The sequence below is a fragment of the Psammomys obesus genome, unplaced genomic scaffold (assembly GCF_907164565.1).
Source record: "Psammomys obesus unplaced genomic scaffold, mPsaObe1.curated_primary_1811, whole genome shotgun sequence".
NCBI classification, from domain to species: domain Eukaryota; kingdom Metazoa; phylum Chordata; class Mammalia; order Rodentia; family Muridae; genus Psammomys; species Psammomys obesus.
The window spans coordinates 2,464,573-2,476,874 of NW_026596443.1; the positions used below are offsets into that span (position 1 = coordinate 2,464,573).

At 51.8% G+C, this 12,302-nt stretch overlaps 1 protein-coding gene and 1 long non-coding RNA gene across 5 annotated transcripts in view; one reads left to right on the forward strand and one right to left on the reverse strand.

The window, feature by feature from the left end:
- The window catches only part of Adora1 (adenosine A1 receptor), a 32,197-nt gene extending 28,457 nt beyond the window's left edge, over positions 1–3,740 (reverse strand). The window contains exons 1-2 of one of the 3 annotated variants that reach the window (XM_055598156.1): positions 3,724–3,740; positions 1,952–2,410 (exon numbers count right to left, since the gene is read on the reverse strand). In XM_055598156.1, coding sequence (XP_055454131.1) covers positions 1,952–2,292 — 341 coding nt within the window. In that variant the 5' untranslated portion in view covers positions 2,293–2,410; positions 3,724–3,740. Of the gene's footprint in view, positions 1–1,951; positions 2,411–3,157; positions 3,374–3,723 lie in introns of those variants that run through there. The other 2 variants (XM_055598157.1, XM_055598155.1) reach the window with 2 other exon arrangements.
- A 1,884-nt stretch (positions 3,741–5,624) lies between these two features.
- On the forward strand, positions 5,625–10,944 carry LOC129669721 (uncharacterized). Of its 2 annotated transcripts, XR_008719073.1 has the most exons (4): positions 5,625–5,730; positions 6,750–6,840; positions 7,129–7,235; positions 10,130–10,944. It is a non-coding gene; the product is annotated as an uncharacterized LOC129669721 (long non-coding RNA). The 2 variants fall into 2 exon arrangements; XR_008719072.1 differs by having other exon boundaries at positions 7,129–10,944.
- Positions 10,945–12,302: the final 1,358 nt, after the last annotated feature.

Here is a 12,302-nt window from a genome sequence, read left to right on the forward strand (position 1 = left end):
TGGCCTGCAAACAATATGTCCGGCATAATGCTAATTGCTATATATTCTTCTAGGAACCCCAGGCAGTCATTCTATTATTTCTGTCCCCCTTTATAGATGAAATTAAAGTTTCAAGAGGTTAAATAGGTGACTCTCTCCAGGTGACACTGCTAGTCATTTGTAAAAGCATTCAAGCCCATGCCTGCATTAAATTCTACTTGTGTCCCACCTCTAACTCTCAGAAGGCAGTTCACCAGTACCGCCACCTTCAAAGCGACAGCAGCTGCCTCTAGGAGGAATGAGCCTGCAGTTCCTACCATTGTGGCCACCTCCATTCCCCAGGCCCACGGGGTAAAGAGGGCACATTCTGAGGCCTGTGACCTCCATGCAGCAGGATAGAGCCTTTAACTTGCCTTGGCACCCGCTCAGCAGGCAGCCTCCCTTGAGCAGCCTTCCTCCGTCTGCCCATCTGTGTGCATTCCTAATGTGGCCACGCTGTTGTAATGGTTGGGCACTGGGGCCCAGCCCATCTAATGGACCTGAGACCAGCTTGACTGATGCAGGCCAGCAACAACCAGGGTTTAATGGCAGCATGAAAGGCTCTGGGAGCTGAACTTATGTGGCCTCTGGACTGTGTTTCCTTCTCCCCTGAGCAGCAGCAGCCTGCACCCCACCAACCCTGTGAAACTTGGTGGCTGTGAGGGAGGCTCATCAGGGATGGGAACAAGAGGCTGGCAACAGGGTCCTAGGCACAGGAAGCAGAGGGAGGACATGGTTGAATTGAGCTATCCACACCTGGCTCTGGGAGATCCTCTGAACCTGCTTCCCCTCTTCCAGTTCCTGCTCCACCTCCCTCACTGGACCCAGGGAATGTGTGACACGAAAAGAGGCTGGAAAAGTTAACATGCATAAATGTGACCAAAGGGAGAACTCTGGGTGCCTAGGACTGCCCAGGCAAACTGCCAAATGAGATCAGAGGCTCCATGTCCCAGATATGGGAGCTAGGAAGCTGCATAGATTGGCAGGTGCTAGAGATGGCTAAAGCTCACCATTAGAAAATCTACTGGCAACAAGAATTCAAAGGGGGGGAAGCACACTCAAAAGAGTGTCCCAGCAGCGCCAGTTCCTGGCAGTGTGCCCAGGCACTTGCTGGCACTTGGTGACCCAGGCACTGCCTGGTGCCAAGATTATGGCTTGGTAGGCCTGGGCAGGCAGCCTTGAGGTAGATGGACCCCCCACAATGAGGACTGCCACCATTAAGCTTCCTACTCTAGGCTGCCTAGAAACAGCAAAAGCACCTCTACAGGCGACAGCCAGAACAGGATGGGCAGCCACCAGCATTCTCCCTGCTTGCAAAAGAGATCCCCTCAGTGGGAGCTGGGCAAAAGCAACTAACCCTTTGGGCTCAGCAGGACAGACTGGAGGGTGGAGCTGGCTGGTACAGAAACATTTGCAGAACAAGTGAGCTAAAGAGTGTCTTCCGGAAGTCAGCCTGGTCTGGTCCAAGAAGCAGCAGCACCCTTGGCACCACTGTGCCACCCTCAACATGTCCTCAACTCTCCCTGGAGCTCTTCTCTCCTCCTCCCTGGGACTTGTAGAACCCAGATCATTCCCAACCCTACACTGACTGTCCTATCTTAGGGCCCTCCAAATGCTCCAACCCCACTCCAGGCCCTACCTCATCAGCTGCCTCAGGCTCCCCGCTTGCAGAGGCTACAGCACTGAGGTCATGGACACTGTCATGATGGTACTTCTCCAGACACCCAGCCCCCTCCTGCCTTTCTAACTGCAGGTCAGCTGAGCATCCCTGACACAGAGCCCGGGAAAGCAGGGTAGGCTAGGATCCAACGGCCAGAGAATACCTACTGGCTGCCTAGGAGGCTTATGCACTTTAAAAAAAATCTTCTTTAGCTCATCCCTAAGCCACCCAACACAGGGTTTCACAGAGTACCTTTAGTTGCTATGAACTCACCGGAGAGGGATCTTGACTCTGAGGTACCGATCCACAGCGATAGCAAGCAGGGCCAGGATGGAGCTCTGGGTGAGGATGAGGACAGGACAGGCCACCATGAGGCAGGTGTGGAAGTAGGTCTGTGGCCCGATGTTGATAAGGATAGCCAGTGGGATGACCAGGGCGCCAACGGCCACATCAGCCACCGCCAGTGATACGATGAAACAGAAGGTGGCATCTCGAAGCGCCTGGTTTACCTTCACAGCCCAGATCACCAGCACATTTCCGGGCACAGAGACCAAGGCAATGAGCACCTCGATGCCAATGTAGGCAGCCTGGAAGGCTGAGATGTAGGGCGGCATGGTGGGCAGGAGCTGGGCACATCAGCAGACAGGCGCCCTGGGGCACGAGGCCAACACCTGTGGCCAGGAAGTCTGCGGTGCGGGTGCCAGCCTGGGAAGGAGGGGGACATAGGCAGCCCTGCGAAGATGTGCCCCAGTTAGCAGACGCAGTGCCTGCCCAGGCTGGCCAGGCACTCGCTAGCTGCTTAACCTCTGTCCCCTCCCCTTGTCCTCAGAGGTTCCATTCAGCAACTTAAAATAGCAGCACTCACTCCACCACTGGCTTCTGTGAGGTGTGAGGTGGCTTCCAGCACACCCACTCCGGAAGGATCCCCTATGCATCGACAATGCCCACAGGTGTCCGCCGACCCGGAGGCAGGGAGCTCACCATCCTGCCTGCCAACCAGAAGGGGATCCCAAAGGCGTTGCCCTAAGTTCCCCGGGAAGCTTTCCGGAACCGAGCCAGGCAGGGCTGGGCTCTGGGCACCGTGCGCGCATCGGCTCATCGTTTCTCCAGGCTCCCGCCGCTGCGCTCCCAGCCCGGCCTTTCAAGCAATCACATGGTGCCGCAGAGGTTCAGCCCCGGACGCTTTTAAAGAGGTAGTGCCCCTGTTTCGTACCTGGGACTGGATGGCAGGCGTGAGTCTGAGGGACTAAGCCCAGAACCTGGCGGGTCTGTGGGCTCCCGTTCCCCGCTAGCGCGCACGCCTACCCTGTGCCCACCCACCTGGGACTCCGCTAGTGCCCGACTCTTAGCAGTCTCCTGGTCCCGCTCCAGCTCTGCCCAGAATCCTGGCCCATCGACTGCCCCAGGGCGGTCGTTCTAGTCGGTTCATCCACCCCTCTCCTGCACACCCATGGTGCACGAACTGAGGCACAGACTTACCCAAGGTCACACCAAAGCTGGCCGAGCTGCTGGCCACCTGAACTGTCTACCCAAGTAGCCCCAGACCTCGAAGCCTGGATGAGTCGCTCCCTTGGAGGACGTCGGGAGAAGCCAGGGCTAGCCTGTTAGTTCCAGGAGGTGGTAGCCAGCCGAGACTCTCCACTCTGGCGCCAGCGCCTTCCTCGCCCCCCGGCGCGGCGCGGGAGCTGAGTGACAATCCGGCTCCCGCACACCGGGAGGAGGGGGCGGGGGCGGCGGCGGCACCCGCGGGCCCCTCCCTTGTCGCCCTCCGTCTCCTCCCCCACCCCCTCCTCTAAACAAAGGAAGTGATTCTGTGTGAGAAAAGCTGGGAAAACGTGAGCTTCTCGGCTGGTGTGATGTATGAATCCAGCCTCGGGACAGTACCGAGGTGCCGCCTCCCGTGTGCCCTTCCTCCCTCCCTTCCCAATGCGGCAGGCGGCAGCCCGAGGCCAAATCACCTGCGGGACTCAAGAAGGCCCCTCTCTGACCTCCTACAACCACCAACGGGTTGGCATCTTGGCCTCTCCCCTAATCCCAAAACCTACTCTTTTCAGGAAACCAGTCCCCGCGCTGTCAGGAACGCACAGGCTTCCAGCACACACGTTACTTTGCAGGCGGTATCCTGAGTCATAATATCCCTTTCTCATCCGTGTTCAGAATGCTTTTCAGGCTCTTAGCAATTTCCATTTTGCAGATGGGGATGCTGAGGCTCAGAGGAAGGGCCCAGCTGTCAGCGTCCCACTACTATGCTCCTTTCTCCACCCCCTCTTCCCGTCCTTTCTAATCCAGCACCTAAGACCACGCAGTGCCTAGTCCAATCTCCTGTGTTCCAGAAAAAGAAGCAGGCTGGGGGACGAAAGGAACTTGCCAAGGACTCCAGCCAGCATCGGCTCCTTAAGAAGACCACGCCCCCGCCGGGGCCTTCCCCCACGGTGCCCCTAGCCCTCACCTCATCACTTCCAGTTTCACGTGCACAGCCCCAAGCCTTCCCTCTCGGTGCCTTACAGAGATGCCACCCCGAGAAATCCTGTCTGTGTTGGGAAAGGGCCTGCAGTGCACAGTCACTGGGAGAGCTGTGTGTGTCAGGCTTGGGGGACCCCCAATCCTACTGCCCCTTGGTGGATCTCGGGGTGAGGAGGAGGGTTCTGCCCGCAGAAGGAAGAGCTACTTGTGCTGGAATTTGCTGTCGATCACAGTAGGGTGCAGTTTCTAGAACCTGGGTAGCTGGGAGGAAGTGTGAGGGCTATTCGGGTTTTCTTCAGAGGAGGAAGCACAATGAAGGGAAAAAAACATCTTCGTTTTCCATCCTCAGAGAACAAGGATCCATGACAAAACAGCAGTCCTTCCACAAAGGCTAGCTGACAGGTGCCCTTCCTACCTACCTTTCATTCCTCCCTGCTCCTTAGAGCAAGCTGACATTCTGCCCTGCCCACACCATGCCAACATGAGACTGAGGTCTGTGTGGCATCTCTGCCTCTTGACCCTTTTTTTCCTTGGCTCAAGGCCTTTAAGGCATAAAGCCTTTCTCTTAATTAATTTTCTTTTCTTTTTTTTTTTTTTTTTTAATACAAAGACTTGCAATGTGTCCCAGGATGGCCTCATTAGTCATTTTAGCTCTGCCTTCCCAATGCTGGAATGGTAGATGCAATCCAGCAGTGCTGGGCAAATGAATGTTTTGCTGTTTGGTTAGTTAGTTCTGTTTGGTCTGGTGCTGAGGACTAGAACTCGGACCTTGTGCACGCTCGTCAACTATTCTACAGCTGAGTTATATCTGCGGTCCTCTCCTAAGTTTGCGTTTGCCTCTTGTCAATTTTATGGCAAACCCAGCTTTGGGCAGCCAGCGGCTTGGGGGAGAGGAGGACACTGTGGGAAGGACAGGCTGAGCAGGAGGAGCCAAGTGGCTGGAGTAGGCGCTGAGCCAAAGATGTGATGCCGTTTTTTCACACATGCCCCAGATCTCTGACTAGATGCCCCTCCTCCCACAGCCACATGGCCTTCCATGGTTCTCCCTGCCTCCAGCAGAGCCCTGGTTTCCTTCTCCGGATGCCAGGTGGGCCAGGAATAGCCCCTCCGACTATAAGAGCTGCATAAGCGGCCTTATGGAGAGTCTCTACAGAACAGTTACTTAAAAGGAGAGCAGGAGGCCAACAAGATGGCTCAGGAGTCCATGCAGTTGCTGCCAAACCTGGCAACCTCAGTCCGATCCCACAGCAGCCACCACGTGGGAGAAGAGAACTGTCTCTCTCAGAGGCTGCCTTCTGACCTCCACATGCGCACTGTGGTGCTCCCCACACAGGCACATGCACTAAATAAATAAAATGTCATATAATCTTTAAAAAAAAAAAAAAAAAGGCAAGTTGGCAGTGCCAGGCCAATGGGGAAAAGGGGAGGGAAGGAGAGTCCAAAGTTCAAAAGGCTGAAATCTGCCCTGTGCTGATAGTGGAGCTATGTGGGGACCAAATCCCACAGGTACTAGGCTTGAGTGCTCTTAAAGGTGCCCAAGTGAAAAGCTTTAGACTAAGCATGCGACTCTGAGGCAAGACGGCATCACAGTAAGTAAAAAGGCTCCAGGGCCCCAGTCTTCACCCAAATTCCTCTCAGTCCTGTCTTTTTCCTTCCAAGTCCCTGGTTTCTCTGCTGGCACTGTGGGCCTGCTGGGCATGGCAGGCATAGAAGTAAGAGGGCAGAGGTGGCAATGCCCTGCTCAGCAGTCTTGAACCGTCTCCTTTCTGGAGCCCTCCACATTGCTCCCAAACTCCCCCAGAAGCCTGCCCACTCTTTTGGACACCAACAAGGAGAGAAAGGCTGAGTGTTGAGGTTTGGGTGGACTCATGGGAGACACTGTAGATTCTCCTCTGAGGCTAGGCACAACAATACATGCCTGTTTTTTCATCTTTAAGGCAGGAAGAGCAGGAACTCAAGACCAGCCTAGGTTATACAGTGAGTTCCTCGCCAGCCTGGGTTACACAGTGAGACCTTATCTAAAAAAAAAGCTAAAACCAAGCTGGGCAGTGGTGGTTGCACACGCCTTTAATCCCAGCACGTGGGAAACAGAGACAGGGGGATCTGAGTCTGAGGCCAGCCTGCTCTACAGAGTGAGTTCCAGGACAGCCAAGGCCACACATAAAAACTCTGTCTTGAAAAACAAAACAAGAAAAGACAAAACAAACACACATACAAACAAACAAAGCAAAGCTAATGCCCTCTCCTGAGGCTAGGGGTATAGTTCAGTTCAATTGTAGGGTGCTGGCTTAGAATGCAAGAAATCTGTTCCTTTTTTTTTTTTTTTTTTTTTTTTTCACCATAAAACAAAAAGAAATAGAAAAGCAAGCAGATTATTCTGGTTCCTGTGTCAAAGTTTTCAGAATGATTCTGGGCACTGCAGGGACAAGGAGACTAAATAAGACCCTGAAGTCAGAACAAAGAGCAGAAGAGCAGGGAAATATGTACCTCTCCGGTTCTGCCCATCCCAGTAGCGACTTCCTAGAAGCTCCTTCGTTTTCCTGTCTCAGACTGCTCTGCCTTTGAAGACCAGAAATGTAGGTCTCTTCCTCCTTTCTCTTTTTTCCAGCTCTGAAATTTCCCAGTTCTGAAATTCTGTGAAGGGACACACCAAGTCTATAGGAGCCTGTATCTGTGTGTGATGGGAACATGGGCAGAGAGTAAGTAACGGGGCCACTTAGTTCTGGTCATTCCAGATGGCACCAACTGTTCCTAAATCCTGGAGAAAGGGGCTGAGGTGCCTTTTTAGCCAGTGTCATCATTCATTCACCTCGTTCTCCTCAGTGACTGTACATATCAGAGGGTAAGCTGAGATAAGAAGGCAGGGACCTCCGGAAAAAGTTCACAGTTACAGACACAAGCACAAATGACTCCCATTTATAGTCCTCTCTGGAGGATGAGGGCATGCCTCTGACCTCTGACCTCTGACCTGTCTTTCTTACCTGCAGCTGAGCTTCTGCAAAGGTGGAACAGCAAAGGCAATGGAGGAAAGGAAGGCCACGCCCTCTCATGTACGGATCTAGAAACACTAAGGACTTAGCAGAGGAGTCCCAGGGTGAGGAAGGAAGATTAGGGTTTCTTGGGGTCTTGGGGAGCCATTTTTGCTTTAAGCAAAATTTTCCATTTTACATATGGGTTGTTGTTGGTTGGTTGGTGTTTTTATTGTAGTTGTTTTGTTTAGGGGGGTTTTGGGGGTGGATTTTCTTATCTGTTGTATGACTATGTTTGAACATAGATTTTATTTGCCATATTGGAAAAAAAAAAACAAAAAACTGAACATCTGAGTTTTTTAACCCAATGCTCCCATGGACAAACCAGAGAAGTGAAACCCAGATAGCGAATAAACTTACCCAAACTTCCCTGTAAGCCAGGGCACAGCTGAGGCCTGGGGAGGAACCAGGAGGTGATATGAGCTCTGGGCCCTATTATCTCCCAAGCTCTGGGCCCTATCTGCCAAGTTCCCCGGGGGACAGAGAGAGTCCTTGGCTTCCAGCTCTCTCCATCTCACAGGAAGAAAGACAGGATGCAAGCATACCCTGAGGGAGCACAAGAAAGGCTCTGCACACATTACAGCAGCTTGCACTCATGACTGTTTCCCCACGCTCAGCATCCTTGGCATGCTCACCACATACCTGGGAGCTAGCAAAGTTGGAGCCCATAGCCCCAGTCACAGACAAGCCAAGACTGAGCAAGGCCGAAGCAGAGCCATGTGCTTGACTGAGCTAGAACCCACACCGCAGAGGTGTTGTGGCTCAGGAGGAGCTGAGCTCTCCCCGAAGGAGAACCTCTCAGCAGACCACCCATTCCTTCATTTACTCAGCAGTGCTGCCGGAAGCCCACTGTGAAGATGGGGTGGGTCGCCCCACCTGCTTGGGTGTGCCAGAGCTCAGGGTTGTGTGTTCTAGGTGCCTCAGATTAGGCACAGAACTTGCTGAGCAGGCACTGGCTAGAAGGTTTCCAGAGAAAGGAAGTTGAGCCTGGGCTTGAGAAGGGACAAGATGCTCTGTTTGTGGAGAAGGATGGGTGGCAAGGGAAGGCGCTTTGTAGGTAGACAGAACAAACAGCGCATGTAAGGGAAGGTATAAGTTTGCTGTATCTTGGGCAAGCTGAGGGGCTTGATAGGGCACCAATCCTAAGTCTGGGCAACATAGTGCCAGTGAGCAAGCCTCCAAGGTGGGACACCAATAGTGCCAGAGGTCTCAGCTCCACCTATAGCATGGTGAGTCCAACAGGTCCCATTTTCTGAGCCCAGCTCTCTTATCCAGGAAGAGAAATAGCAGCCCTATCTCTCCTATGATATGAAAGTGCATCCCAGCATGTAAAGCAATCAATCATAGACTACTTTGTTGGCATTTGAAAGTTCTTGAGGCTTTTGAATGGGGGACTGAAGGATCTGGAAGATGCTACTCTATTTCTTGTGGTGCTGGGGACTGAACCAGGGCCTGTGCATGTTAGGCAGCCCTGTGCCGTGGAGCTTCAGCCTAACCCAAGACAATGTCACTTAGAAAAACAATCCTGGGGCTGGAGAGATGGCTTGGTGGTTCAGAGCACTGTTTTTTCTTCTGAGGTCCTGAGTTCAATTCCCAGAAAACCACATGGTGGCTCACAACCATTTGTAATGAGATCTGATGCCCTCTTCTGGCATGTAGGTGTACACACAGATAGAGCGCTCATCTACATAAATAAATAAATCTTTAAAAAAAAATTTAAAAAAGAAAAGAAAAACAATCCCAAAGGGCCTGGAAAAAAGGAGGTGGAGGCTGGCCACCTGTCAGCAACAGTCACAGCCTTGGTCTGAAACTATGAGAAGCGGAGCAGGAGAGGAAGCGGAGGGAACAGAGAAGATGTGCACATTTTACATGGGAGAATTACGAGGCTCAGTGGCTGGCCAAGCACAGTGACCAAGGAAAAACCAAGAGGTAGATATGGGTCCAGAAGAGACACTCGTGGTGGATGAGAAAGATGCTGGCAGTGCAGACCATGGGTAGTTCAAGTTGGATGTGGCCCTGACAGGGATTCTGTGGGCCTTTGGAAAGACCGGGAGCCTGGATTATCGATCTGGTCATCTCAGCCCAGGTAAGAACAGAGGCCTCAGGGAACAAGATTTCCCCTGGAGGAAGCAAGAGTGCTCAAGGAAGGGTGCTAGGAAACTGGCTGTGTCATGCCCCCATGCACTCACCCTCCCACACACACACACATACTCACCCAGGACCAGGACCAGGATCAGGAGGGAAAGCTTCCAGAAGGGAAGAGGAGGCATTTCAGGAAGAGGGGTGCTGAGTAGCCTGAAAGGGAAACAGTCATATTTGGTGACAGGAAGGGAAAAGAGAGCTGGAAGAATCCTGGTGGGAAAGGTGGGTGTGTGAGGGCCTCCCCTGGGTTAAAGCTTGCAGAGGTAGTTAATGGTGGAAGTCGTGGGTGCAAATGAGTCTTTGAAGGAGCTTGGCAGGGAAAAGAACAAAAGATGGATGGTTAGCTGCAGGAGAAGGAGGTCAAGAAGAGGTTGGTTTCAGCTGGGGGAAGATCTGAGCATGCTCACAGCTGCAGTAAAGAAAGCAGTGGCAAGAAGAATAAGGAAGAGATGCTGCGCGCAGGCCAGGCTCTCTACACACGTCTGCAAGCCCATGGGGACCTAAACAGGTATCAACAGCTGAATGGACCCTGTACTCTGTCTGGTGTTCTACCTGCTCACAGACCTGGAAATCCCTGGCTTTCTCCCATCCCATAGGTCCCTAGTCCTTTGATGAGTGTTTCTGGGACACTCCCAGGCCTTTGCCTGAAGCCCATATCTATTGACATATAGCTAATAGTTTGCCAACAACATTTCACATCAATAAAGACTTCCTTGCTCAGCACCAGCGCCTCCTCTTCTGGTGACCAGCCCACACCGCAGCTCTGCTCACCAGGCACCAGTCATGAATTTCTTGATTTCTCTGACCTTATCTGTAGCCAAAGAGGACCTTCTGGATGCTCCTCCATTTGTCACCCTTCACCATCCAAAAGACAGCAGCCCGGCTCTACCAGACTCATGAGAACCCATGCCACCCCGGAGAGCCCACCTTACCCTGAACAGAGAACCTTCCTCAACACCACCTGTAAGAAGGCAAGAAGTGACTTCTGCTTCCCCTCCCCTTCACTGGGCAGAAGGGGAAATCAAGTCAGGGAGGGATCACGTGACTTCTGTTAGTGGCTAGGCAGGCTGGCTTCCAAATGCTCTGTGCCTCCGCCGCTCCTCTCCACCCATCCGAAGCTGCCCTTTGATAAGGGCCCAGTACATTATGTGTGCTTCATCATGAAGAACCAGCCCTCAAGATGCGGAAGGGGAAGACAGAATAGATTTGTTCACAGCAGTGTTACTCAAAATAGCTTAAGAGAAGAAACCATCCAAATGTTCACCAACTAGAATTACCAGAATATATTCAGGACACCCAGTTTTTAAAAAATGTTAGCAGCGTTATTGGGAAATCATTTATGTATCATAAAGTTCACTCATTTAAAGTGTACAGGCAGGGGTTCTGAGACTATATTTACAGGATTGTGCAACTATCAACCATCATTTCACTTTCGAACATTTTCATCATCTTCCTCTAAAAAAAATCCCTGGGCCCACTACCAACTACTCCCCCTCCCCGGCCCCAGACAATACCAATGTTTTGGAGGAGAGATTGAGATGATTCTCACTGTGTAACTCAGGCTAGCCTCAAATTTGTGGTCTCTTGTTTCAAGTCTCATGAATTTCTGGGATTAAAGGACTGGACACCATATTCAGTGACAAATTGTTCCTTCTATGGATTTGCTTGTTCCAGATACTCATTAATGGTCCTTTGTGATTACTTTCCTTCAAATACTTCAATACTGTCAAGGCTCAGCTGAATTGTAGCATGTATCAATTCTCAACTTCTTCTTCTTCTTCTTCTTCTTCTTCTTCTTCTTCTTCTTCTTCCTCTTTTCTTCTTCTTCCTCTTCTTCTTCCCCTATTATTTTGGAGGTCAGAGGGATAACTTCTGGGAGTTGGTTCTGAGGATATAACTCAGGTCATCAGGCTTGCACATCAAACTCTTTTACCTACTGAGCTATCTCACTAGCTCAGTACTTAGTTTCAAAGGCTGAATAAGATTTCATTTCACACACAGTCCACATTTTGATTACCCAATCTTCAGATGGACATTTTTTGATGGACATTTGGGGCTACTGTTAACAATACTCCTACAAAAGGTCAGGTATAATTGTGTGTATGGACACACATACACACACACACACACACACGGCTCAGGGAACAAAACAGAGGGACTGAAAAACAACAGTAGCAAGGAGCACAACCACCTTACAGTGGCATCTACTGTGGTGCCCTGTGTACCAGTCTGAGGCATGAGGGCTGACACTGGAGCCAGAAAAGCTTTCATCATGCCAAGCAGAGCGCCAACTGGGGTGGAGCTCCATTTGCTCAGTTGAGGCCCTAGGGCAGTAAGCTTGTCAGAAAAAAAGCCTAGGACACACACATTTTCATAGGCTGTGTTCCTCTCTAGCAGGCATGGAAGTCAAGCGTGCAGGCGGTGAGCATTCACTTATTCCTCACTCCGTGGAGTCCAAACCGGTCACACAGGCTCATTCCTTCTGCCTATCCTGGCCCCCATTCCCTGATCTCAAGAACAATTCTAAATGCCATTCTACAGACACTCCCTTCAAATCCACCTCACCTCAACCCTGAACCCGGAAGGAATTTGCACCCGGAGCAGGGACACTTGCCTAAGGCCTGGAAAGAGAGGTCGACTGTGGCCGGCAGGCCTTCTGCCCGGTCAACGGACCCACAGACCAGAAATCAATTCCTATTCCTAAAAGCCACTCACTCAATCTGGTTGCTTGTGCTGGGACACACCTAGCTCGATGGCTAGGTGTCTTCATTTTCCCCTCTCAAATACCCAGGGTGTCACCCGTGGAAGGCAAGCTCACTACCACTGATTTATCAGCCCAAAGTTGGAGGACCTCATCACACAGGACCGGCGACTGGAGCACAATAGTACGTGGCAGATGGTTTAGAATGAGGTGCTGCAAGACAGTGGAATCACGTTCTTTTGGGGGCCTCTTTTGCCCCTCGCGGCATCGCGGGTGACATGACAGCGAT